The sequence below is a fragment of the Octopus bimaculoides genome, chromosome 13 (assembly GCF_046866305.1).
Source record: "Octopus bimaculoides isolate indiv1 chromosome 13, ASM4686630v1, whole genome shotgun sequence".
In the NCBI taxonomy this organism is placed as follows: Eukaryota; Metazoa; Mollusca; class Cephalopoda; order Octopoda; family Octopodidae; genus Octopus; species Octopus bimaculoides.
This window is the reverse complement of record NC_142940.1, coordinates 28,047,152-28,074,936: the sequence shown is the minus strand read 5'-3', so window position 1 is coordinate 28,074,936 and position 27,785 is coordinate 28,047,152. Positions and strand designations below refer to the sequence as shown.

The 27,785-nt window shown below is 38.1% G+C and overlaps 1 protein-coding gene and 1 pseudogene across 1 annotated transcript in view; one reads left to right on the top strand and one right to left on the bottom strand.

Annotated features, from left to right (window-relative positions):
* The window catches only part of LOC106880218 (uncharacterized), a 36,986-nt gene that overhangs the window by 6,431 nt on the left and 2,770 nt on the right, over positions 1–27,785 (top strand). Inside the window, exons 3-7 of the mRNA XM_014930080.3 lie at positions 2,733–2,996; positions 5,200–5,433; positions 7,848–8,090; positions 8,351–8,581; positions 12,868–12,900. Coding sequence (XP_014785566.1) covers positions 2,733–2,996; positions 5,200–5,433; positions 7,848–8,090; positions 8,351–8,581; positions 12,868–12,899 — 1,004 coding nt within the window. The 3' untranslated portion in view covers position 12,900. The remainder of the gene's footprint in view (positions 1–2,732; positions 2,997–5,199; positions 5,434–7,847; positions 8,091–8,350; positions 8,582–12,867; positions 12,901–27,785) is intronic.
* On the bottom strand, positions 14,315–26,340 carry LOC149132852 (uncharacterized; annotated as a pseudogene).

Below are 27,785 nucleotides of genomic sequence, written 5' to 3'. Positions count from 1 at the left end.
CAGAAGCTCCATATTAACAGAACTTAGCCGTCCAGATCGAGAGTAATCTGCAAGAGAAAAATTTCCTCAGCGAAAGTGGGTAAACCTTCGTTGGCACGATCGGATATTTAAAGTTTTATTTCCATAGACAGAACGAATATTTCTTGTCGCTACCATCCAAAAGCCCCCTTTGAATCCATACCATATGCCTGATATGGATATGAGTTAAACTTATTTTAAAAGGGTAAAATAGATACCAATTTTATCACTAAAGTATAAAAAATATGCAGACAAAAGAGAAAACATTAGGGTGTAAACATTATCGATCACTTTAGAGTAAGTATCAAAAACTATACTCAAAGTGATTATGTCAAAACTGTAGCACGACTTTCTTTCCAACCTAATATATTTGCTTCTTTATTACTCAATATTATTAAGTAACACCCTCCATCTATCTCTCTTTCTCTCTCTCTTTTACACATAGAGGAATTTACTTTTGGTTACATAAATCAAATTACCGTTGGGATTATATAATTCTAGTTATTCATTTTATTACATACCGGTGGTTGTAATAAAATGTGGGTAGACATGTCGTATACGCAACTCGCTCCATTTCTGTTTGTCTTATTTTCAAAACCTTCGAAATACTGCTTTTAACGATGGAGATTACAATCTTGCCTCTAAAACAGCTCAACAAAATTTCAAATACATCTCCTATGGGAGCTTTATTTGAAATTTTGAAAAGTCTGTTATCAGATCCATTTAGCTTCGAACTGAACGGTTCATATTTGCTGTACTGCTTTCTGACTGGTGCTATTTAATTCATCTAGTGCTGCTTTATTGGTACATTTATCAGATTCCTTAATGGCATTTTTATATAATTTACTTTTTGTCAATTTATAAATTTTCTGTAGTTTAACATTTTTGAAAAACACTTTAGTTTAAACTTTTTGAAAAAGAATTTAAGTTTTCATGCATTATACTTTTTGAGTTTTCGCTGTAAAATTGTTATGCACAGGGCTGATAATATTCTTCATTAACTGAACCTGGAAAAGCACAGCACAAGAAGTACAAGGTAGTATCAAAAAGTTCTCGGACTAGTTCTGTAGCATGCCAATAGTTGGCAGCATATGGTTGTGTATACAGTAAGAGCTAGCAATGAACTTCATGAGACAGTGTGCCGAGTGACATTGCTGTGTTTACTTCGTAAGTTGTGAAATTTGTGCTTTTGTGATCACGTGTATGCTGTTGTCTGTGATTTTTGTCAAGTTGGAACAAAGAGCCAATTTAAAATTTTGTATTAAACTTAGGAAATCAGTCACAGAGATATTGAGCATGTTTCGGCTAGCTTATTACGACAAGGCAATGGCTCGTACGTAATGTTTCGAGTGACACGGGCGCTTCAAAAGCGGGAGAACGTTCCTGGAAGACGATGAGCGATCTGGAGGACCTGCCACGAGCGTCACCCCAAGAAATGTGGAGAAAATCCATCAACTTGTGCATGAGGATCATCGGAAGACAATCGACGACATTTTGAAACGTTTGAAGAAGTACATTCGGAGAAAGTGACCGGATCTGTGGAGCGCGAAGAATTGCATTCTTCATGATGACAATGTACCCTGTCACTGAGCTCTCCTCACTCATGAGTTTCTTGCCAAAAACAACAAGGTATCACTTCTGCATCCGCCCTGCTTGCCAGATTTAGCACCTGCGGACTTCCATTTCTTCCTCAAAATGAAAATGCAGCTCAGAGGTCGCCGTTTTAACACCATTGTCGAGATCAGAAAGTCCTCGACTCGCTTACAGAAGAAAACAACTTCTAAGCCGGATTTCAAAAGTAGCGGGAACGCTGGGACTAGTGTATTGCTGCGCAAGGTGACTATTTCGAAGGAGATGAATAAATTATTTTTCATAAAACATAACTAGTCCGGGAACATTTTGATACTACCTCATAGAAGTTTAAAAATAGTGCAGTTGAAAATGGAAATAAAAATAAAAACATAAGATGTTTTTAGTATTCATTCATATTAAAAGTATACCCACCTCTTTAAATTCTCAAAGTATACCCGCCTCTTTAGATTCTCAAATTTTAAATAGAATTTTCTATATTTACTCCCTATAGAATAAAATATAGTGGATGATAAGAGGGGTTTAAAACAGCCATATGAAGAAACTAGCCAATCATTCAAAATTAAAAAGATTCTTAGCTATCTCTCATGTTATTCCTTCTACAGCTGTGCTGATATTTAGGCATGCAAAATTATGAATTGATCTAGTGGTGAGGAAGAGTAACTTGGATGCACTTTAATATACCTTGTAACAGTAAAATGGGCTGTAGTGTCATAAATAATGAGATAACTGGTGTGGTGGCTTTAGGGCATCCTGTGTTACCTCACAAAAATTAAAATATTAAATCCCAACTACAAACAAAAGATTCCAACTCTTTGCTAATGAATGTCTGAAAATCCCACTTTCTTCAGCTCTTAATGCTCGAAATTCTCATCCCAACACGCATATCTTCTATAAAGCTTGACCAAGAAGCCCTCTTTCCTAAAAGTGCACAAAATTGTGAACTTCCACTTCTTATCCTATACTTTTCCAGATGTAAGAATATTATCGATCCTGCACCCACATCATTCAGACCCGTATAATAATTGTTGATGTTACAGTTCATAGAGTTACAGTTGATATTGTACCAGCTAATATGTTTTTAGGCAATGCGTAATTGTTCTTTCCATTTGTTTTCTTCCCAGGCAAGGATTCATCACTATTTGAAGGTGACCATATCACTTACATTAAAGTATTCAACGCTTCTTTAACTGTCAGACCTCTTCTGAAGATAATCAAGATAGTTCCAGTTGAAATGTGTGCAAACAAATGTGCAATTACTAGAGGCTGTAAATCATTTGTTTATCATAAATTTCAATTGACCTGCTTTTTGTCAAAACATGATGCATCTGAAGACAGAATTAAAGTTGTTCGAAGAACGAAATATGATTACTATCAAATTATACCAAGTATGATTTTTAAAAATTATATTATTTTGTAATATTCCAACGTAAAATGAATTTGTTTAGTAAAGAGAAAAGTTTACATAAGGTCGAAAGTTAGACTATTATCTTCTGAATTAAAGTGTCCGCTACGAAAGTTGGCGTTATGTCAAATCGAATACATTTTTAAAAAGAAAAAAATTTTTTTCCAATGATACTAAAAACACTTCCGTATTCAATATAGTTCAAGAGGGGAATGTTTGGAGTTACTCAAAGTCTCCTTATTCTGAAAGCTAATCTGCATAACATGATATTTTAATAAAGGCAATAAATAGCTATGATTGAGTTAGAGTACAAGATAATATAAGATCCGTATAATGACGGGAAGTAAGACAAATTAACAACATTATACAACCAAATATCAAATACAATTCCTTCCGGGTAAAGCGCTTGCCTATTTCAGGAAGTTTATCCAATATCTGTTGTCCAGTACAGTAAACTGGCGAATTAGATGTATTTCAGACAATAAAACAGAAACTAGCTAAAATCTAATCACAATCGACTGAAAGTTATTTCCTATTATTCAGATTAAAAAGAAATAAAGACCAACAAAATTATTGAATTACAATAATGTAATCACGAAAAATACGTAGTTACAATTTATTTTGAAATAGTAATCCACCGATTCTAACATTCGGCATTCTGCGCAGAAGTAGACATAGTCTCTTTTTAACCACTACACAGATATATGCATGTATAAATGTTTTGAACCATGAAGAATTTGTACCGGATTTTTGCAGAGCTTTGGATATTTTTCTAAACATTTTTTGCAATTGTCTGATAATAGAGACATAGACTTGCCCAAATGCATCAATAAATTAATATTGATATTTTTTTCACCGTTGTTACATTCATCTGAAATGAAACTGTCACAGCGCGATATCTGAGCAATTTTATCTATTCAACTTCAATAAAGGACGTAAAGCAGCTGAAACTGCTCGCGATATCAATGAAACGTCTGGTAAGGAAATGACCAGTGAGCGGCCAGCTCGAAAATGTTTTTTAACGCTTTCGCAGTGGAGACCTGAGCCTTCAAGATCGTGAGCGTAGTGGACGCCTATTTGTCATCGATGACGGTCAATTATATACCGTCGAGAAAGATCCACGTAAAACCACTCGAGAACTTATATAAAACGAACTTCAAGTTAGCCAGAAACTGCCTGCAACCATTTGCATGCGATCGGAAAATCAAAGAAGTTCGCCAAATGAGTACCACATGATTTGAATGAAAATCAGAAAATGCGCAGATATGATTTTGTTTGTCGCTTCTTCTCTGTAACCGGACCGCTCCATTTTTCGATCGTATTGTAACTTGCGATGAAAAGTAGATTCTGTACAATAATAAAATAAAACCTTCTTCGCAGTGGTTGGACCAAAATGAAGCACCGAAAACCTTCCCTAAATCCAAGCTCTTCAAAAAGAAGGTTACGGTGACTGTGATTGTTTGGTGGTGTACTGCTGGACTCATCCACTATAACTTCTTAAAAACCGGAAAAACCATTACTGCAGAAATATATTGCCATGAAATTGCCAAAAGGAACGAAACTGCTACTCCTGCGTCTCAGACTGGTCAGCAGAAGAGGGCCAATCATTCTTCATGACAATGCTCGACCACACATTTCACTAATGATGCTCTAGAAGTTGGGGGAACTTGGCTACGAAGTTCTTCCCTATCCAATTTATTCTCTAGACTACCACTTTTTCAAGCACCTTGATGGTTTCCTGCGAGAGAAGTTAAAAAATCAAACCAATGTCGAAAGTGCGTTCAAGGAGTTCATCATCTCCAGAACTACAGATTTTTATGTTTCCGCAATAAACAAACTTGTAACTCATTGATTGTAAAGGTACTTACTTTGATGAATAAAATTTCCGGGTTGTTGAAATATATTGTGATGAATTTCATGTTTCAAAACGTTGCTTACTTTTTACTCATCCTGATATGTCCATACAAGTGTATTCTCTTGTTTGTGTGTATGTGAATGTGTGTGTGGTGTGGTGTGATGTGGTGTGTGCGTGAGGTGCGTGGGTTTTAAGTTAATACATAAAAACAGAGAAAGGTGTGGAAATATTTCTTTCAAGGAACATATGAAAATGAAAACGATGAATCGTTTCAAAATTCTTTTAAAGTTTTAGTATTGAGTGTAATCAAATTTACTTTAATGTCTTCTAGATAAAGGTAAAATGGTTGTTGTAAAAGGAGCCACTATCGACAAATATGACCATCTCGATAAACTTGATAATATAAGTGTCGATAGATGCGCTGCCCACTGCAAAAAAACTAAAAACTGCAAAATGTTTGAATATAAAGTTGAACAAAGACGATGTGATTTGACCGATTTAAATCATGAAGACAAAAGTCTCACTGCCAGTATTCACAGATGGGATTATTACAGTTTAAATGAAGGTGAGTACTACACTCAAAAATAATAAACCTTGAAGTGGGTTGCGTATTTATTAACAATATTTCATGTGTATAAAATGGAGTAAGTTGACAAAAATAAATGTCAGTGCTGTTAATTTTTACATTGAGTACAAGCTTCACTGCTTTTCTGTAAAATACTGATGTTTTTACATAGCTATAATTTCACAAATTTGTAGGAAAGTGGTTTGGTCGTTTTAATCGAACAGCTCTATTACTAAGGCTTTTGTTTTTGACCTGAAAGGAGAAATTGCCTGTAAGGCAATTTTTGAGAGTTTAAAGCTTCTGTTATTAATTGCACTCCTTTAAAATGATATTAAAATGTAATATTCAGTAATTCATGAATTATCAAACGCAAATGCAAACCAGACTGAATTTAACATCAGCGATATTTAGCCCTAAGCAGAGACTGCGGGAGCTACTTAATGATGTCGCATGATCATTCTCTTGGCAGTGACAAAAGCAATCGCAGTGTTGGAAAGACCTCATCTTTAACAGGCATCTCTGGATCACAAGCGTTATGCCCCTAACCTTCACCTTAGTGAGCAGCGTGTACTGAATCAACTTTCATCCGCAGAAGGGCTTCATCTGCGATCTCTTGTCAACTACAGCAGCCGATATCAATAGGGAATAGACTCTACACTACCTTTTCACTCATCAATCAAATCCTGGTATATGGCTTTCTTCAGTTAGTGAGAAATATCAAACTTGTCCTCCCAAAATATTGAGTTCGACCACGATGATCGTTTTTGTACTAAATAGAAAAACTACATATCTGGTTGGGACGATGTTATTGTCTCTTTTTCTTTTTCAGAAAGGATGAGTCTTCCTTTCAGATCTTCAGTCAGAGGTTTGATACAAAATAAAAAATGGGTCACCCACAGCTACTTTGATTAAGGAGTCGTATCGTGTTCCCTTTGGAAGGTGATTCTTTTTGATTCTAATTCCTGTTGCTCTCTGGTCTATCCTCTTGGCAACTTCTGGAGAGATATTATTGTTCCTTCACTTGTATCAGCCAGTGATCTTGGACATTCACTCAAAATGTGGTTCACTGTGTAAAGAGTTTTCTCACACGGCTTTCAGAATATGTCCGCATTATTCCGGATTTTAATGTTACTTGAGGTTTGCAAGACGTCGGCTACAGCGCACAGCAGGAAGGACAACTTTTCCTGCTGAGTGTTCTTCAGAATTTTCTCCGAAACAGTCGCTTGAGTGCTTCGTCTCCCTATTTCTTTCCCATGACGATCTTATTCTGTTACCTCACAGACATACTGTACTATGGGCCTTCAATTGTATCAGCTATTTCTTCTGCTCCGCCTCTTGATGCTGTATTTGCTAAGTCCTAGACTCCTTGACTGCCTACCCAAACCTCTTGGTCCTTCCATATTTTTCAACTTCCTTCACAACTTTTAGGGGCTCTCATTTCCACTCTTTATGATCTATTGATGTATCTGACTTTCTCATCCTCAGATTGTGGCAATGAACTTATTCCTCTTACCTTACGTGTGGTTTTAATTATTCCACTATCAGTTGAGGTTTTGTCATACAAGCTGACCAAACTGTAACTTGGGGGACGCCTGGCCAACTCTGCACAGATTTGTTGTACAATATTTCCATTGTTTCCATTTGTATGACGATGTAGTTATAAAGCAGGAATAAACCTTACAGTCTGCGTATGATGCCTTACTGGAAAAACTATTCCATAAAACATCGGAGTAGCTGGTAATCATCGGCTGCTCTGAGCCAATTGTTAAGTTGAGTCATGGTGTCTTTGACGTTGCTGTTGTTGTCGTAACTCTTTCCAATGCACCAGATTGCCTACTCCAATGGTCTTTGAATTAATTGGTAGATCACACTTGGGTAGGCTTTGGTGAGATCTAATCATACTACTGAGAGAATGCTGTAGCTCTTTTTTTGCTTCTCTGATGGTCTGGGTGATTGCTGATATATGCTCAAAGCATCCTGAGTATCTTGGGACCCCGCATTTATAAACGTTTGTCAACATACTCATTAGCGAACAGACATGGTGTTGATCTTTTGGCAATGACAGACCAGAAATTTACCTTTCGTCATTTAATTAAGAGAACTGGTGAATCTTGTGAAATCCTGTTGAGTTTGTTCTTTCAGAACAAAGAAACTTCCCGGAGACAGGTTTCCTGTTTCTCTTTCCAGATCGTCCGAGAGAGTTTTTCTTTGTATATCTTGTACGAAGTCCATGGTTATCTTAGAGCAGATTCTACAGGAGCTTTTGTCACTGCTGCCCTTATTGCGTCAAGAGTAGAATCTACTATGGAAAGCATAAATTTCTTCTTGACTTGATCTTCCGTTAAGTAAATTTGTGATGTTTTCTTTTCACTTCATCTTCCGTTAAGTAAATTTGTGATGTTTTCTTTTCACAGTGTCCAGCATAAGGATGTTCTTGAAAGTACCAGATGCTTTTCTTAAAGACGGCAACAAATTGCAATACATAAAAGAATATGACGTAGAAACATGTGCTACAACTTGTTTGTTAACTAAGAATTGTATCGCATTTGAACATGATACCAAAAATGGTCCGACCTGCACACTTTTATCTGATGACGCCTCCAAAGCGAAAATTGTACGTCCTGCCAGTCAACGAGATTTTTATCAGCTTCAGCAAGGTTTATATATCAAATTTTATTTCTAAACTACCTGACTTGATAAAAGTTTCTTCAGTTAAGAAAAGACGTAATGAAATTGTTATTCATAAAATGATTTATGATTGTCTAATTAAACTGGTGAATGAATGTAAATTTGTTATTTCTTTAATTGCTGATAGAATCTTTGGTGTGTGTGTGCCCTTGTCTTCGATAGTAATATTTTGGTTTATTTTAGCCATCAACGATCCAATTCTTTTCATTAATGTTTTCCTTAACTGCAGAACGTGGTATTATGAACATCATACTAGGAGCTAGCATCAACGGTTACGACTATTACCCAACTACACGTGGTTCACTGAAAGAGTGTTTGGATCGATGTATGGAAACAAAGGCTTGTGAGGCAGTTGAATATAAGCATTCAAACCAAAAATGTGATATTGCCAATGTAACACATTTTGATTTTGATTTGAAACCAAGTAGACATTACTGGAATTTCTACGAAATAAACGGATGTAAGTATTTGTTCTAGAAACAATTTTATATTTCTTTGTAAGCAACAAAATACTTCGATTCCTTTATTTTAGTTTCCCTTCGACATGCTATAGAGAAAAGAATTTTACGTATGTATATATATATATATATATATATATATATATATATATATGTTTATACATGTATGATTATGAATATTTTATCAATAATTTATTTTTATACGCAGGCGTGGCTGTGTGGTTTCGGGTTCAGTCCCACTGCGTGACACTTTGGGCAAGTGTCTTCTATTATAGTCCCGGGCCAAGCAAAATCTTGTGAGTGGATTTGGTAGGCACAAACTACATGTGTGTGTGTATGTGTGTGGCGCGCGTGTCTTTGTGTCTGTGTTTCTCCCACTAACACCGCTTGACAACCGGTGCTGGTATGTTAACGTCCCCATAACCTAGCGGTTCGGCAAAAGAGGGCGATAAAATAAGTACCAGGCTTTAAAAAATAAGTACTGGTGTTAATATATTCGACTAAAAATTCTTCAAGGCGGTGCCACAGCATGGCTGCAGTCTAATGACTGAAACAAGTAACATGATACAAAAAGATACAAATATGCTGAGAAAAAAAAATTGTGCGCATGTATATTAGTTTAGGGAGTGTCTGTGTATGTGCATGTGAGTGCCTGTTTCTGTGTGTATACGTTTGAGAAATACCCTTGCAAATAGATAGAAATTGAATTTCACAAGAATGTGAAATTTAACCAATGACTGGTTGAGAGATGAAGTTGAATCGTATTTTGAATTATTTATTAGTCTGTTGTCATGCTCGGACAAATTCGATAAGATATATTAGTTTTACATCCCTACCAACATAAGTGAATTAAGAATACATGTATTATTTTGTTAGACAAGTTAAAACATATACTGTACGTTTATAGAATCATAAATGTAAAATTACTAAATTCATTTAGCAAATGAAATGTGTATGTATGTATGCAAGTATGTATAATACATACTTATGAAATGTATGTATTATGTATGTATGGTTGCATGTATGTATGTATGTATGTATGTATGTATGTATGTACGTACGGTGGAGCCGCAATGGCCCAATGGTTAGGGCAGCGGACTCGCGGTCATAAGATCGCGGTTTCGATTCCCAGACCGGACGTTGTGAGTGTTTATTGAGCGAAAACACCTAAAGCTCCACAAGGCTCCGGTAGGGGATGGTGGCGAACCCTGCTGTACTCTTCCACCACAACTTTCTCTCACTCTTACTTCCTGTTTCTATTGTGCCTGTAATTCAAAGGGTCAGCCTTGTCACACTGTGTCACGCTGAATATCCCCGAGAACTACGTTAAGGGTACACGTGTCTGTGGAGTGCTCAGCCACTTGCACGTTAATTTCAGGAGCAGGCTGTTCCGTTGATCGGATCAACTGGAACCCTCGACGTCGTAAGCGACGGAGTGCCAACAACACACACAATGTACGTACGTGATTATTCAGTTTTATTTCAAGATGTCTTGCCAATAGAGAAACAGCCGGTTCTAACCTAGATCCAAAGCTCTTTCATTGGAATTTCAAGTACATCAACAGGGTGTTTTTGTATGTATGTATGTATGTATGTATGTATGTATGTATGTATGTGTGTGTATATATATGTATATGTACAGATTTGTTTCGTTTTATGTAAGCATTTTCATGCATATACTTGCATATCTGTTCATATATACTTAAATGATAAACTTCTGGAAAGTTTTACAGATTTTTATAGTTCCAGTGATGGATTGGATCTATAGTTTTTGCATCAGCTTTCTCCTTTATGGTTTTGAGAAGCCTAATTTCTCAAGATTGATATTTAGGCAGTGTGTTGCATATCCCAGTGCCCCAATAATTACTGTTATAGAGTAACTGCAAATATTTCAACAGTTCAGTGTATTTTCTTTTTCTCTGATCTTTAGATTTATGTTAACATCCGCTGGGTAGCTGATTTCCACAATGCTACAGTTTCTTTTCTCTGTCCCATTATGTCAGGTCTATAATGTTTACATTTTATTGAGGTTTTCACTGGGACAATCCACCAGTACTCATTTTTATTATGAGTGGCTATTGCTTTCACCATACTGTGGGGTCTTATTCCTTTGGCTTCGCGTTTATCCTTCCGACAGATCTCATTATATAGTATCCTAGCTACAACATCATGTTTCATGACACGAAGAAGAGAATTAAACATGCTGTATATACAACATCATGTCTTATGACATTTTTGGACAACTGCTTACGATGTGGGTAATATCTTCAGTGTTAACTCCACAAAGCCTCCATCGGTTGTCTCATTTTGCGTCCTTTCCTGCGTCAGGTATTTGGTTCATATTTCCTGTTCCTGGTAGTAATCCGGCTATTCGTCCATGATAAACTGCTTTGATGATTAATGTTACTATCATCTCAGAGCGTTCTATTAACATATCCATTCCTGGCCTTCTGCTGATACACGTTCATCTTTTCATCTGATGTTACATTGCGGTGGAGTCATGCGACGTCTTTGGATATTTATTTAAGGTTATCAGACAGCGAATGCTACTCAAGGAGCTGCTTTCCAAGTGTTATGAAGTTATTAACCTATGTATGTTATCAGCCTCATGACAAGAGGTTTACAGAAAGTATAAACAACATCCCAGAAAGGATGTCCCCTTGGAATATGCCTCTGCGATACTGTATTCTATCTGATAATACAATCACTCCTTGTATTTAATTCAAGATGGTGACTCACGATTAAGTCATGTCAGCTGTGGCTTTCACTATGTTCACTGGAACTTTAGCAAGTTGAAAGGCTTTCTTGTAGTCTCGCCATATTGAAACTAGGTTCCTTCTATGCGTCTGCACCTCTGACGTTACAGTTTTGTTTATTAACAAGACTCCCTTCTTCCCAGCTGCTTGTTCTGCTGTGATGATGTTATTACTTTCACAATGGTCTTGGCGGAAGTGGTTTAAACATGATATATACACATTATACATTAAGTTCTGGTATGCAATTGGCTGGTAACGTTTTGTCATGTGGGTGGTTCTGCATTTGGGAATCAGTTTGCGTCTGCCAGAGATAACTAGTCTGGTATGCTACTATTACCATTGAGAGTTAATTGGTATAAGTTGGTAAGGCATGGTCAGTAGAAAGTTAGCTTGTACCAATATCCAACAATCAAGTCTCTTCCAGGTGCTTTTCTATCTTGAAGTTTCTGGATTACAGTCATAAGGGTATCACAATCAATGCTGTATGTCTTGGATGTAATGCAGTGACAATAACTTTTTAGAATTTCTTTCAGAAACAGAATATCTTAGTTAAACTCTGTCCCTTCGATCCAAATTTTCCTCCAGAAGGAGTCTATGTCTTCTCGCAAAGGAGCTCCTGTGATGTTCACTGCTTCTGCTCTCATGTCTCTATACACTGTTGCTTGGTTCCTGTTAAACTTTTTGTTTATTGTTTTTCTCTCGGTTATTCTCTTTTGATGTCGGAGTTTCTCACTGACAAATTTTAACTCCTGCTTGAGATTGATCAGTTTGCAATTGAGTGTCTTCTTGCTGTCTCCAAACATCACTTCTATCTCCGTCTTCACTTTTTGTTGGTGACGTACAATGATTTGCTTGTTTGCAAGCAATAAGCATCATCGCATGGCTGATGGTCTTCCGTAAACCAGCTTTCTTTTACTCTGTCTTCAAAACCCACGATGACACTTTCTTCGTTGTTTCAGTTTTGTTTGCTTCTTGAACATCGTTTATGTAGTGATTTGCAGTAGTAGAAAGGAGGCAGATAGACAGGTGTTAATCTGCCAGAATGTATGTATGTATGTATGTATGTATGTATGTCTCAGATACGATATCGCACTTTATACACAAGGATCATATAAGCTGATAACCATTCAGGAAGCGAAGCTCTTTGTTACTGTCGATGTAATAGTTCACTAAACGTTTCCCATTTCATCCTTACTCTAACTTGGTATATTTTTGTGACATCTTCCCTCATTGGTGATTTGGTCGCATATAGAGAAGCTACTAATTATTTCTAACAAGCTGGCCAGGCAGATGAAATATTGCTTTTATTGGGTGCTCTTACGGCTAATTAGTCCTGTATATTGTATATGTATGAAACCATTTTCTCTTTCAGCTTGCTGACCCTCTGTGAACTTATTGCTTTATTAGATATACAATAAAAATTCTACTGTGCATTGGCTGCATAGTTTAACATTTCATGAAATTGTGTTTCTGTAAAATATCCAACATTTGTCATTATAATATCGTTTGTCTTCTCCCCATTTTTCCTTTAGCTCAAAATCTGAAAGAAGTTAAAGAACGCTAAGGTAGGATTAAATTTTTTGCTTCTGTTATTTTAAGAAAACAGTAAGGATTTATTTTCGACAACAAAAGTCAATATAGTGCATATAGTTCATTAGTGTATGGCACTTATTCTATCGATGTAGATATGAAGGAAGGCAACTTCGACGTATATTTCACAGGAAACTCAGAAATATAAACTTCCAATTTTTCATATGAATATCTGTATATATATATTGGGTCATCCCATAAATAATGTTTTTTTATCTTCTTTTATTTTTCAAAATTAAAATTAAGTTCTTTTTTAATTTGAAATATACTCTCCATTTATCTGGTAGACTTACAAGGCCCCTCTTCCAAAATTCAACTGTCCATAACGAAAAATACTCCCCCAGTACTGTTCTGACCTCGTCTACAGAATTCTCACTTTCCTCGTCCAAATGAAAATCAGATGAGGCAATGTCCAGCGAATATGGTTGGTGGGGCATCATTTCCTATTCAAACCGCTGCAGCCTTTGGAATGTCATCCTCACTGTATGTGGCCGAGCATTATCCTGATGGAAGAACACTCTCCATTTTGAAAGTCATTTTTCTTCTAGCGCCGACTTAAGTCACTCAAGCCCCAGAAGTTACGATGGGGTTTTGTTCCACCAGGGTTTACAGGACGTCCTTCTCGAGCTCTGCAGATCTTTCAGGATGAGGATCGTCTTCTAGGCTGTAGTTTCCGGCTCGGAATTTCTTGAACCACCGTTGACACTGGCTTACGCCCGATTCCAAAATACTGCATTAATATTCCTCGCACATTTCGTTGCGTTGTTGCCTTTAATGAACTCATAAAGCAAAATATACTGTATATGCTCCTTTTTCACTTCCATATATTTGAATGATAACTTCTGGAAAGTTTTACAGATTTTTACAGTTCCAATGATTGATTAGATCTGTAGTCTTCGAAGTAGCGTTCTCCTTTGTGGTTTGTATGTATGTATGTATGTATGTATGTATGTATGTATGTATGTACGTATGTATGTATGTGCGCGTGCGAGTATGTATATCAATTGGCAAATAGAGATGTAATGAAACAGATTAAAAAGAAAAGTTATAAGTACCCTGGCATTCTAGAGTTCAATGGAATCACGAAGAAAGAAAATGGAAGAACAGATGAAGAAGAACATTTCCGCAGAATAAAATCCAAGCGGTAAATACATGAGCGATAACATCACTTAGGTATGGAGCTGGAATCATAAACTGGCAAAAGATTGAACTGATGAGTACGGATACGAAAACACGGAAATTAGTATTTTCTCTTCTTTTAATCTGAATTTTTGATGCAATCAAACATGCCCTCGGGCAAATGAAGGTTAAGGGATGTTGAAATGTAATTGAATACTTGGAGATTGTAGTACGGAAATACATTCATATAATACAACACAAACATTTAAATTAATAGGGCTTTTCGAAGGTGGTGGACAATACTTCTCGTAACAATCTTTTGGATTTCTTTGAGAGTTCTCCTGAGGTGTTGTCTAGATGTTTCTGATATCTTTTTCTTTTATCATACCTAGTATACCTACAACAAGAAAACTTGAATATATTTGTAATTCGATTTCCAGGTTGTTGTTGTTGTTGTCATCGTTGTTGTTGTTGTTGTTCTTGTTCTTCTTTTTTACTTTTAATCTGCATGTTTCTTACAATCACTTGCTTAGACACACCCAGCGTCCTAGGACGAGTGAAGGATAAGAGATGTTACAGTATGACTGAAAGCTTGGGAGGGGAAGTGGCAGGGGCAGTAGCGAAATATCTTCATGTAATACAACATAGACACTTAAATTGATAGGGTTTTTCTAAGGACGTGGGCAGTACTTGTCAACACAATCTTTTAGATTTCTTTGAGACATAGTTCTCCAGAGATATTACCTAGATATTTTTGACATCCCTTTCTTATCATAACAAGAAGAGTTCTCGCTTTAAGATACCATACCTTTTGTATTTCAATTTCCAGGTCCTTATATTTACTTAATTTGTCAAATTCCTTTATAGATACATTTTTATCAGTAGGAACACTCACATCCATTAGTCTACAAGTATTTCCTTCCCTGTCTTTAATCTCTATGTCTGGTCGATTTGCCTGTAAACTTCCAGAGGAAGTGACATTTTTACCTTCAACAACTGGCTTAGGTTGATGTTCATACCAGTAAGCAGGAGAGTTGATTTTGTAGTGTTTACATATTTTCCAATGTAAATACTGTCCTACCCTATCGTGGCGATTCTTGTATTCGGTTGGTGTCAGCACAGGACACCCCGAGACGAGATACTTTATTGTTTCATCAAATATATCACAGAATCTGCATTGAGGGTCAGAACCGCACTATATCATAAAATCCCATATGTTCTTTGCATTTCTATTTTTGACGATGCTTTCAGGTTTGCTCTTAGTGCTTGTTCTTGGGCAGCACAGATTAGAGCCTCCGTTTCCGGTTTTAAATCACTTTTAGTCATCCACAGCCATCTTTTTTCTCTGTCTGTCTTATTTTCAACACCCCTATGAAATTGACCATGCATTCTTTTCTTTGCCCATCTATTTTCAGTTTCATTCGTTTTCAATTTCTTGTATAGTGCTTTATCTTTGCAATTTTTCATCCTACAAAAGCCTGATTTCTTACTTCTAATAATAGCAGTTCTGTGGCATTTTTTACATACCATGCTATGTTGTTTTCTTCTGCTCTAATGCTGTGTTCGCATCCAATAAGTCCTCTTCCCCCTCTTTTTCTTGGTACATACAGTCTGTCTGTGTCACTTTTTGGGTGGAGTGACCCATATCTAGTTAGCAACTTCCTTGTCTTTCTGTCTAAGCTTTTTAATTCGCCTACTGTCCATGCGATTACCCCTGCCCCATATCTAAGGAGTGAAACCGCCCAGGTTTGATAGCTTCGATTTTATTCCGTCCATTTAATTTCGACTTAAGGATCGGTCTCAGTCTGTGCAAGTACTCCACCTTAATTTTTTTCTGTCATTTCTTTCTCCATCAATTTATCCATTTCCAAGATCCCCAAGTACTTATAGCCCGTCTCTTCCATCTGCTTCATAACCTCCCCCGACGGTATCGTTAGCCCGTCCATACATTTGATTTTGTCTCTCTTCAAGACTAACACACCACACTTTCTCAGTCCGAACTCCATTATATCAGCACTGAAAGTATACTCCGTATCAACGGAACTGACTTGGGCTTCATCTTTACCATAAAGTTTGAAGTCATCCATGAATAACAAATGGTTGACTTTTTGTTTGCGGCTTTTGAATACATACCCAGCTTTTGCTTTCCTCAGAGTCAGTGTTAGTGGTATCAAGCACAGTACAAAGATCAGTGGGGACAGGCAGTCCTCTTGGAAGATGCCCCTCCTAATTTCTACTGTCCCTAAACTTCTTCCGTATGCTGTCAGGTCCGTCCTCCAATTCGCCATACTTTTTCCAAGCAATCGCTCCACATTCGATGCAATACCAAATAAGTTCATACACTCCATAGTCCAAGAATATGGGATCATAGCCTACGCCTTACGATAGTCGATCCATGACATGGCTAAGTTAGTTTTCCTCCTCTTGCAATCTCTAAGTACAGTTTTGTTTATCAGGAGTTGATACCTCTGCAATTAAGCTTGCAAGCCTTCTGCTCATTTGGCAGGACTCCATTTTTTTACAGATGTTCGTACATTGACCCTGCGAGTATTCCAGTCAATAACTTTCATATAAGTGGCAAACGTGTTGCCTTTTTCGATGTCTTTCAGGCACAGCATTGTCCTACCCAATGTCAACCACTCTGGTGTTACTTGGTCGGCATTTAACAAGGTGTTGAGTTGCGCAGCTATTCGTGCATGCCATTCACCAAATATTTTGATCCAGTAGCCTTGAACTCCATCTGGCCCCGGGGCTTTCCAGTTGCTCGTCTTTTTGCTAATTTCCTTCACTTTCCTAACTGAAATGACTAGTTCTGCCTGTTTTTGAAGACTACTGTTTGTTTCAGTTCTTGCATCCATTCAGAATACTTCTTGTGCTCCTTGTCTTTGCTCCAGATGTCACTCCAAAACCTTTGACTTTCAATGTTATCTGGTATCAACTTTACATTTGCATACTCCATTTATTTCTTTATAGAATCTCTTCTGATCTACTCTGAATAACCTATTCTGGTGGTAACCCTTCATTCTTTGGTCGTATCTTACCATCTTTGCTTTCTTTGCAACGAAGTGCTGTTTCATTTCCTCCACTACTACTTTCAGGCCCTTTCTTTCAATATTATACTTCCTTTTCAGCGCCCTGTATTTTTGATCGCTTGTAAGCTCCACCTTCTCTTTTCGGTCTAGCACAGAGATTTCCTTCGAGAACATGTCTAACCGTGTCTGGGTTCTTCTTTTCCACCATGCATCTTTTCTTTAGTAACTCCCATTATGTTCCTTTTTTTTTGACATCAACACCCACGTTATCTGCAACAACAATACTCGCTGCCTTGATCAAATTATTTGTTTCTGTGATGTTGTTTGTTCTGATGTATTTCAGAATTGCATTGACATTTTTCGTTTCTTGGTTCAATTTCTATCTATCAACCTTTTTAAGGTTGCAAATAATGTCGCTATCGTTCTCCTGTAGTCTTGCCTTTATTCTGTCGTAGATTGCCTTTTGTTCATCTGTCATGTCGCTATTAGTTTTATTGCCTTCTTTTAGATCAACTATATGTCTCTCATCAAGTAAACTACCACTGCTCATTTCCTGTGCTATGGGATTACTCTTATTAGTAAGAACTGTATTTTCATTGTTATCTCTGCTACTATTTTCCATGAACCGTCTTTTGATAGCTTCGAGCTCTACTTCTGTGAACCAACAAGTTTTTCTTATTACTCTAGCTTGGTCACATAGTCTCTGTTCCGTGAGTTAAAACAATCCCCTTTCTCTCCAATGATCATACATATGTTGTCGGTAATCCCTAATTTGAGTACCATTTTCATCTACCGGGTTGCTCGGGTAGTAACACTCCATGACCATAGCAATAATTTGCTTGCTCCATCTACGCTATGTATGGTGGTCCCTTTCTGAATATCGACAGTCTAGAGCTGGATCAGAATCTCTGAACCTACCGGGTGTAACAGTGTCACCATCAGTGGCTTCAGTTTCATTACTACCGTTATTTACAATATTTTGTTTTTTCATTGTCACTCATATGAGGTAGCGATTATTATTGTTGTTGTTGTTATTATTCTTATATGTTTGACTTTTGCTTTGTATTTGTACAAGTTGTCTCCAAGTCTCACCTAGGGACCTCAAGAGACAACAAGTTAGAAGTTCATGTTGGTATTATACCTAGGGTGTCATATATTTGGTTTTGTACATAGTCTTGTTTTAAAGAATGTTTAAGAAAACAAGAAAATTATGAGTTTGTTTTAAAATTTGAGATTACATAGACAGTAGGATAAGGGCAGTTCCCATGAACACTATCTTTTGAATTACTGCTATTTTGGGGGTTTCCTGATATCTGAGCTAGGTAGCAATCAGCCCCTCTTACTATCACTCCCAAGGCACCTATGACAACAGGTATTGTTTTAGTCTTGAGGTTCCACATTTTGCCAATTTCTATTTCAAGACCTACCCAATACTTGCTCAGTTTTGGGTAGGTCTTGACAGATACATTTATGCTGATTGGGACAGTCATATCAATGAGGAGGTATGATTTTTGTCTGGCCTATTTGCATTTATCTTTCTGTCAGTTTGAATGGTGAAGTTCCAGAGGAGTAAGATGTGATCATTTTCAAGCACTGGAGGTGGTGTGTTCACACCAGTTTTTATCATGGGGTAGGTCCAGGTTTTTGCAAATTACTCAGTGAATATATTGTGCAGCTCAGTCATGCTTGTTGAGATACTCTGTAGGCGCAAGAGGACTGCACACGGAGACAACATGATCAATGGTTTCATTTTGCTGTTTGCATACACAACATGCTGGGCAGCTGCCGTTCTTTAATATGCTGGCCTGGTAGTTTCTTGTAGGTAAGCATTGATCTTGGACTGCTATGATAAACCCTTCTGTTTCTGATTTTAAGCCAGAAGCCATTAACCATTGATGAGTAAGGGCTTTGTCGACATCCGCATGATTAGCACTCTTTGAGTATTTGCCATTGAGAGGTTTTTCTTGCCATTTATAAGTAAAAATATCTAAGGCAGCAGTTTTAGCACGGGTTTTCATACACTTAACTTTTTCTGTGCTTGTTTCTAATTCTGGAATTTGTTGTATTTGGAATTCACTTATATATTCCTTTGCTTGTTTTGTTACTGGGTATGATGGTTTCTTGTTTTCGTGTTTTGAGACAAGTTTTAACATCCAGTCCTCAGAATATTTCAGCTAGGTGTCTAGGCAAATTGTGGCAATCTTCATTGTTAATTTCTGCTGTAAAAGTCCACGGCCTCCCTCTTTTCTTGGCAGGCAAAGTCGTTTTATATCTGCCTTAAAGCGGTGCACTCTATGCATTGTCAACAATTTTCGTATTTTTCTGTCAAGATTACATATTTCAGTAATTGACCAGTTAATGATATTGAAGCAGTAAGTCACGACTGGTATGGCTAAAATATTGATCACTTCGATCCTGCTTCTTGCATTCAGCTCTGTCTTGACTATTACTCTCGCCCTGCGATAACATTCTCTTCTGATCCTTTCTCTCATCACTGAATGTTTGATTCCGTCCCCTTCAAATACCCTTAGGTATTTGTAGCTCTCCGCTGGTTCTAACTCCTTTATGACATTCTGTTGGTCCAGGTTAACGTTAGATGTTTGTCATTTTTCCTTTGATAAAGGTAGCTTTTGCACAGTTATCGAGGCCAAATTGTATTCTGATATCATCACTGAATTGTTTAACAATCGCTATTGAGCCCTGTAGTTGGTCATCTTTTGTAAAAAGCTTTAAATCATCCTAATAAATGAGATAATTTATATTTTTATGAAACATTTTATAACCGTACTGTACATCATTGAGCAATTTCGAGAGATATTTTAGAGCTAGAGAAAAGAGGAGTGGTGATAGAGAGTCACCCTGGAAAATGCCACATGAAATTCTTACATCTCCAGCATTAAGAAATTCATTGTCACTGTTCAAATTCAGAGTGGTTATCCATGATCTCATACTTACAGAAAAAACATTTCGCAGTGTAGATGCTATTTTATACATTTCCAGACATTTCTTAATCTAGCTATGTGGTAGACTATCAAAAACATTTTTATAGTCTATCCAGGCTATTGACAAGTTTTTGTGTCGTTTGTGACAATCTTCCAAGATCACCTTATTGATGAGTAGCTGATCTTTACAGTCATAGGACCCACGTTTACATCCTTTTTGCTCATTAGAGAATATGCCACTTTCTATTAAAAAACTATAGGTATATTCAGTCAAGACAGATGTTAGCGTTTTATACATTGTTGTTAAGCAGGTTATGGGTCTATAATTTTTTGGTTCATTTGTTTCTTAATTTTTTGGGGAAGTGGGAATGTTACATCATTAACTAGCCAAGAGGAAATCATACTAGGTTGTTGCAAAACATTGTTGTAAAGATTTGTTAGCAGTTCATGGCTCTCTGGGAAGGCATTCAACCAGAAGTTAGGAATTTTATCCTTTCCTGGAGACTTCCATTTGCTTACTTCCTGAGAGCAGATCTTATATCTTCTACCTTGACCCCCTCCCACTTTTGCTCCCCTAAGGAGTCTAAGTCTGTAGATATTCTATCAATCCAAGGGGCCTTTTCATTGTGTGTTTTATCTTCTGCCCAGATTTTATTCCAAAATTCCTGCACTTCTTTTGATGGGACAGACTTTACTGTAACTGGTGTTTTCCCTATCTTCCTGTAAAACCTTTTGGGGTTATTTTTGAACATGTTGTCCTTGAAAAATCTAACGCGCTTTTCATACCTTGCTATGCGGGCAGCTTTAGCACATACCTTTTGCTTGATGATTACTATGGTGGTATCAATGTCAAATATGGTTTTCATATATTTTTCTTAATTTTCAGGTTTTTGCAGGTTTGATAATCTTGTCAAACTTAAGGTTTTTTTTAAACATTCTATGTCAGACCTAAGTAGCTGAATTATTATTATTATTATTATTATTATTATTATTATTATTATTATTATTATGAAAGACTCTCGGATAATTCTTGATTACCGGTTATTCTTTACTTGCAAGCAGGCAATAACAAAGAGACAATACTCTCTTTAGAATGCTAGCTGTACCCATCAATGCTGTCTTTTGGATCACCTCGAGCCCGACAGCAACTCCAATGTTCTTAATATGTTTCTCAAAGCTCTTGAAAACTGTTCCTAATGCTCCATTTACCACTGGTATCACCATTACTTTCCTCATGCCCTATAACTTTCCTATCTCGTCCCGCAGTGGCTGGTATTTCTCAATCTTTTCTGTTTCCTTACATTTCACCCTCAAATCGCCTGGTATTGCAATATCTATTATCTCTACTTCTTTTTCATCTTTATGGATGAGTACGATATCTGGTCGTATCACCTTTATGATTTTGTTCCGCTGAATGTCATGATCATCATCATCATCATCATCATCATCAATACTATTCATGCAGCGAGCTGGCAGAATTGTTAGCACTCTGGGCAACATGCTTAGCGGCATTTCCTCCGTCTTTCTGTTTTGACTTCAAATCCTGCCGAGTTCGACTTTGCCGTTCATCCTTTTGGAGTCGATCAAATAAGTACCAGTTACGCACTGGGGTCGATGCAATTGACTATCTCCCTTCATCAAATTTCAGGCCTTGTGCCTCTACTAGAAAGGATTATTATTATTACTTCTTCGTAACATAGAGTAGATAAAAATGCACCGGAGTCTTTAGTCATCTGTCAAGTCACAACAAGGATCTCAGACATATAATACTGTGTCCAATAAGGCTGCTTTTTGCAAGACGTCAATCATGCATGGAATTTCCAGTTGCCTTAAGAAGTCTTGAAGTTTCAATGGGATTTTGTCCAACGGTCCGATCACCACTGGTATCACTTTTACATTACCCTCTGGCATTCCATACAATCTTGCCATTTCCACTTTCAATTCGGAGTATTTGGTGATTTTTTTCAGCTTCTTTACTCACAGCATGTCGTTTAGTATGGCTACATCAATGATCTGACAGTATTTGTCTCTCCTACTGAATATGACAATATCCGGCCGACGTTATTCGATTACACGATCCGTCTGAAAATCATAGTCCCAGAGTATCGTTACTTTTTCATCCTCCTTCATAATTTTACCTGTTTTCTGTTATTTCATATTGGTATTTACGACATTAGAGCCAATGAAGACGCATACACATTTTATAGTGGCGGCGTTTGTATTCTTTTTGTGCTAGGCTCCCACATCCACTTACTAAGTAGGTCACATTTTCCACACTTTTTCCACAGAGTCTGCATTTCTGAGTGTCAGAAGTTTTATAGATGTTATACTTCACTGAATTGGTAGCAAGAGCCTGATCTTGTACAACAATGATCAGGCTTTCGGTGGTTCGCTTCAAATAATCTCGCTCAAGCAATGCTCACGATGCTCTGTTATCCTTGACGTGTATTCCTCTGTATTCCTTTCAAACTGCCCATGAATTCTCATTTCAAGAAAGTTTCCTTTTCTCTTCTCCTCAGCTCTTTGGTTAAACTTTTCCATGCCCATCATTTCATCTGCATTTACACTCACATTTTTCGCGACATATTGCAGCAGGTCTTCATCACTATTTATCAAATACTCGGCAAGCGTTCTCCTTTCACTCCTTATACAATGGTCTATACTAATTAGTCCTCTGCCACCATTCTTTATTTTCATATACAGTCTGTTTACGTTTGCAGCGTCATCAACTTTATTGTCCTTCTATCCAGTATTGATATTTCCTCTTAGTCCATTTGAGGATGGACGCACTATATCTGACCACCGCAACTGCCCAGATATTCATTGCGGTTATCAAATTTTTGGCATTCAGGTTGGATTTCAACACCATCTTCACCCTTTTTTAATACGCCTCACTGACCTTGACTTTCATTTCTCTGTGTAGAATGTCATCCAGCTCCCAAATCCCTAAATACTCCACTATAGCTGGGTTCACTCATGGTCTCTCCTGATGGTAACTACAATTCTCTGCAGGTTGTTTTCTTCCATCTTTTCATATTAAGTACTGAGCAGTTGGTAATCCCAAATTCCATACCGATGTCCCTACTACACTTCTGGATTGTTTTGGTTAAGGAATCTATCTGTTTTTCAGATTTCCCAAACAATTTCAGGTCAGCCATAAACAGAAGATGGTTCAGTGATGGGCCTTTTTTCCCACATTGGTAACCCATCTTAACTTTCCTAAGTGTCAATGTTATGGGTATTAGTGCAATTACAAATAGTAACGGAGAAAACGAGTCACCTTGAAAGATTCCCCTTTTAATATTAACTTCTCCAAGGAATATATTACTTGAGTACAATTTGGTTTTCCACTCTGTCATCAGAAAATTTGTGATGTTGTCTGCAACACCAAACATCTGCAGGCATTCAACGATCCAAGAATGAGACATCATATCATATGCCTTCTTAAAGTCAATCCAAGCCATAGACATGTTTGTATAATGTTTTTTACAATGCCTGAAAACTGTTTTATCGATGACCAGGTGATCCTTGATACTCCGAGAACTCTTCGTACATCCTTTTTGTTACATTGGTAGTATTTATTCCCGTACCAGGAAAGTATATGTCTTTGCCGCACATATTCCAGTGAGTATCTTCCAGATTATGTTTAGACATGCTATGGGACGGTAGCTACCTTACAATATTCCCCTTTCTTCTATCTTTCATTATAAGTGTTGTCCTCCCAGTCACCATCCACGCGGGGATTGTACCTTTCTTGATACACTCATTCATTTGTACTGCTAGTCTTTCATGCACCAGCCAAAAGCCATGAATCCCATCTGGTCCGGGGGCGGTGGCTTTCCAGTTAGGCACTTTACACAGGGAGACGAGAGACGGAGACAAGAGAGTGTGTCAGGAGGTACGTTCTCTGTTCCAGGTATGTGCTGAATGTCACTCATGAACTAGGAAATGTAGTCCAGGTGACGAAAAGTACGAGACGAGTGTCTGTCCGATTTAAATGACAGAGCAAGTATAAATCACAAAACCTCGGCCCTCGAGTTGATGTGAAAATGACGAACCGACAGGTAGATCGCTAAGAGTTCACGATCAAACGTACTGTATCGACGTTCAGCTGGCTTTAATTGACGAGAAAAGAATGCCAAAGGTCAAGTTTGATTATCGACGATACGTTGTAAAACGGCACCGACCGCAGAATCCGATGCATCAACTGTTAAGGAGAGACGAGCATCAGGAACCGGATGTGCGAGCAAAGGAAGAAAAGCTATTTCCTTCTTGATTGACTCAAAAGAAAATAATGTCTTGGCAGATAAAGTGATAGGAATTTTTTTTTATTTGCTTTCAATAGTTGAGTCAAGGGAAGTAACTTGTCTGCACATTTAAGTATGAATCTCCTGTAAAAGTTGACGATTCCCAAGAAATGAGGCAGTTGGCGTAAAGAAGTGGGAGGAGAGATGCGTTGAATTGCATCGACTTCGGAGGAGAGAGGTCGAATAACATTAGAGTCGACATAATGACCTAGGAATTCCAGAGAGGTCTGTCCGAAAACATACTTATCGAGGTTGATTCGCACATTGAAGGTGCAAAGACGCTGAAAAAGTTGAGATAAGTGTTGGAGTTGATTTTTACGCGTGTCGCTAGCTATGAGCAAATCATCCACGTAAGCGAACACACAGTCAAGTCCACGGACAACTTCGTCAATAAACCTCTGGAATGTACTCATTGCATTCCGCAAACCGAAGCTCATAAACAGGAACTCGAAACTTCCAAAAGGGGTGGTAACGGCAGTTTTTGGAATGTCGGCAAGGTTCATCGGAATTTGATGATAAGCCCAGATGAGGTCAACCTTGGAAAAAACAGTACAACTATGCAAGTTTGAAGAAAAATCCTGGAGATTCCTTATCGGATTGCGATCGGAAACACTGACCGCATTCAAACGTATCTCATCCCCTTTCCGTGCCAAATGAATAGGAGATGCCCAAGGGCTAGTGGAGGGGCGAATAAGGCCGAGTTGAAGCATATGCTTAAACTCAGATCGAGCCTTTTTCAGCCGATTAGGGGCGAGTCGCCGTGGACGTGAACAAACGGGTGGTCCAAAAGTATTAATATAATGGCGAGTCGAGAGTGTAACTTTGACTGAATGAAAGTCGGATCTACCAGCTCTGGTGAAGAAGCCAAAAGAGAGTGGAACTGATCTCCAGCAGTGGTGACAAAAAATGACGGGCTGAAGGCGAAAAGAAAGACGTAGAATCGTTCACAAGTCTCTGTCGCCTGACATCTACTAACAAGTGAAAGTGGTTTAAGAAGTCCGCGCACAGAATGTGAATGGTAGATCTGCTATAACAAAAACCCACCTAAAATCCCTTCGAAGGTTGAGATATAGGTTTATGAGTTTTTATCGGGGATAGAGTCACCACGTGCAGGTTAATGGCAGATTGCTTCGGTTTGTCTGAAGTAAGACGCAAAGGCCAAATAGAACAACTGGATCCAGGGTCAACCATGAACGATTCGTTAGACACACGGTCCTTAACAAAGAATGCACGATGAGATGAAAAATTGCGGGAAGAAATTGACGTGCCCAAATCTTCCGCAACTAGTTTCCCGACAGCTTGAACGAACAGGGCTGGATGCATCGACGGGCTTTGTCCTTAAATCTGGCATTGTACCAGCAGAGATTGGAAACCGTTGGAGCAGAACTAGACGACTATGGCTTAGAACGGCTTCTGCTGCGAGGACGACGAAAACTGACGTGTTCTCGCCACAATGTGTCCATGCGACGTGTTAATGCATCAACTCTCCAAAATGTCGTCATGTGACGTGGCTGGAGACTTTATAATAGGGGAAGTCCGAGCAGGTAAGATGAGGTGCGGGCTGCACAGTAAACTCTATGAGCTTGTCCGCCATGGTGACTATCTGATCGAGCGAATTGGAGTCGACCGTTGTGGCAAGTATCGATTGGGCATTCGGCAGTAAACGAGAGAAAAACAATTTCCTTGGCGGTGTCGCAAAGTTCTCGCAACCGACGAAGAAACTCAGATGGTGTCCTGTCTCCTAGGTGTTCATCCGGCATCAGTGTCCGGAATTTACTCTCCGCGGATTGTGTGTTCCGACGGAGAATCTCGGATTTGACGGACGCGTAAGTCGTATCCAGATGTGGGTCGGTGTTGAGCTCTTTCACTGAGCGTGCAAGAGGTGAAGGCATTCTACAATACAAAAGGTTCAGTTGCTATTGGTGAGACACAGCATGGGCGGAAAAATATGCATTCAATTGAAGAAACCAAAGTGTGACGCCACCAGAGTATGCGGGCAAGTTGGGAAGACTCATCTTTTACAGAGGAAAGAAAGGAAAAAGGAAAAAACGTATGGGATTGTACAAAACTCTCACAGAGAAAGGACCAAAGAACCGACAAAAGTGTTGTTGGAATAATAAACGTATGTGCAGAAAAAATTTTCTTAACAAAATTTTTGACTTTTTTGTACTGTGTGCAGAAAGAAAAAAAAAATTTCTTTTCTTTTTTTTTTCTTTTTAGTTGCCAAACCTGTATTACAGTCTGCTGAAAAAAATATTTGTTCCCTCATTTTTTTCAAGATGGCGTCAGAAATTGGCGGGCGAATTGGGGGGTTTTCTGTCTCTGACAACATGTGAGGCGTCGGAACATGGCGGTAGACGGGAACGATGGCTGTAAGCTTCAACTGGAAAAATGGCGAAAACGAAACAGTAGAAAACAATCTCGTCATTACAAGTTTACCGGCTAGTCCCTAGCAGTTTTCGTCATTTCTCAACATAGCGTCGTTTGTTTACTTCGTCTTCAGAGCGTGGTACCTCGGGGGAAAACGAGACGAATTTGCGGTTCTTCTCTTCTGTGTGTGTAAGTTTGTACAGCTCTTCTGTTTTGAGATAGAGCGAACACACGAACATAGAAAGACACAAGGCGCGGCACAGAGAAGCGACTGGCTAGTGGGAATATCTACAACATTCAACAACTGGAAGATAAGGTGTGAAGCTCATTCTTTTAGGAATTGTAACGATGGCGAAACTTTCTTATTCAAACTCAGGCTGTAAAGTTGATGGCCGGCATTCTTGAAATATGTCCTCTCGTTGCTGCATTTAGAAACTCAGTTCTTCGTTCGGGTGAGCCATTTTAACATCGATAGAAGCTTTCGGCCGCTGATATTTTAAGATATTTTTGGGGTATCTTCTTCTTCCATTATAATTATCCTGTTGATTCAAGGAGCTGGAAATACGAAGAATGAAGTTCTCAGGCGGAGTAAATTCAATGACCGTTTATTCACAAATGTCCGCTATGAGCTCCTGCCTTCGAAGTCTTGCTCGGAGTTAGCGTGAGAAGAGTGAGAGGGAAAATGTTATCTTTTCCTTAAATAATGGTTACAGGCAAGATCTCGTTTTTGTCTCTCGTATGGCAATGGTTGCAGACGAGATCTCGCTGTTTCAAAATGACGCTGGCTTCTTTGTGCCTCGCTACAGATGAAAAGCTTTACGCTTTTCATCTATATCTGGGAAGTATCTGATGAGTTCTGTTTTCAAGTAAGTTAGATGAGTGATTATTTGTTTCTTTTAACTCAGAATCAAGGTTACCGTGAATGAGAGCCGAATCCAAGTAACTAAAATTGGCTGTATTTCCCTGCTGAATTCGACATTTCCAGAGGTCGAGTTTGGCCAAGATGTTTTTTTCTTGTAGTTTGTAGTTTAATGTCGAGAGCATTCAACGCTTCGAAGATGTCCACCAGGTAAGCTTGAGAAAACTGAAA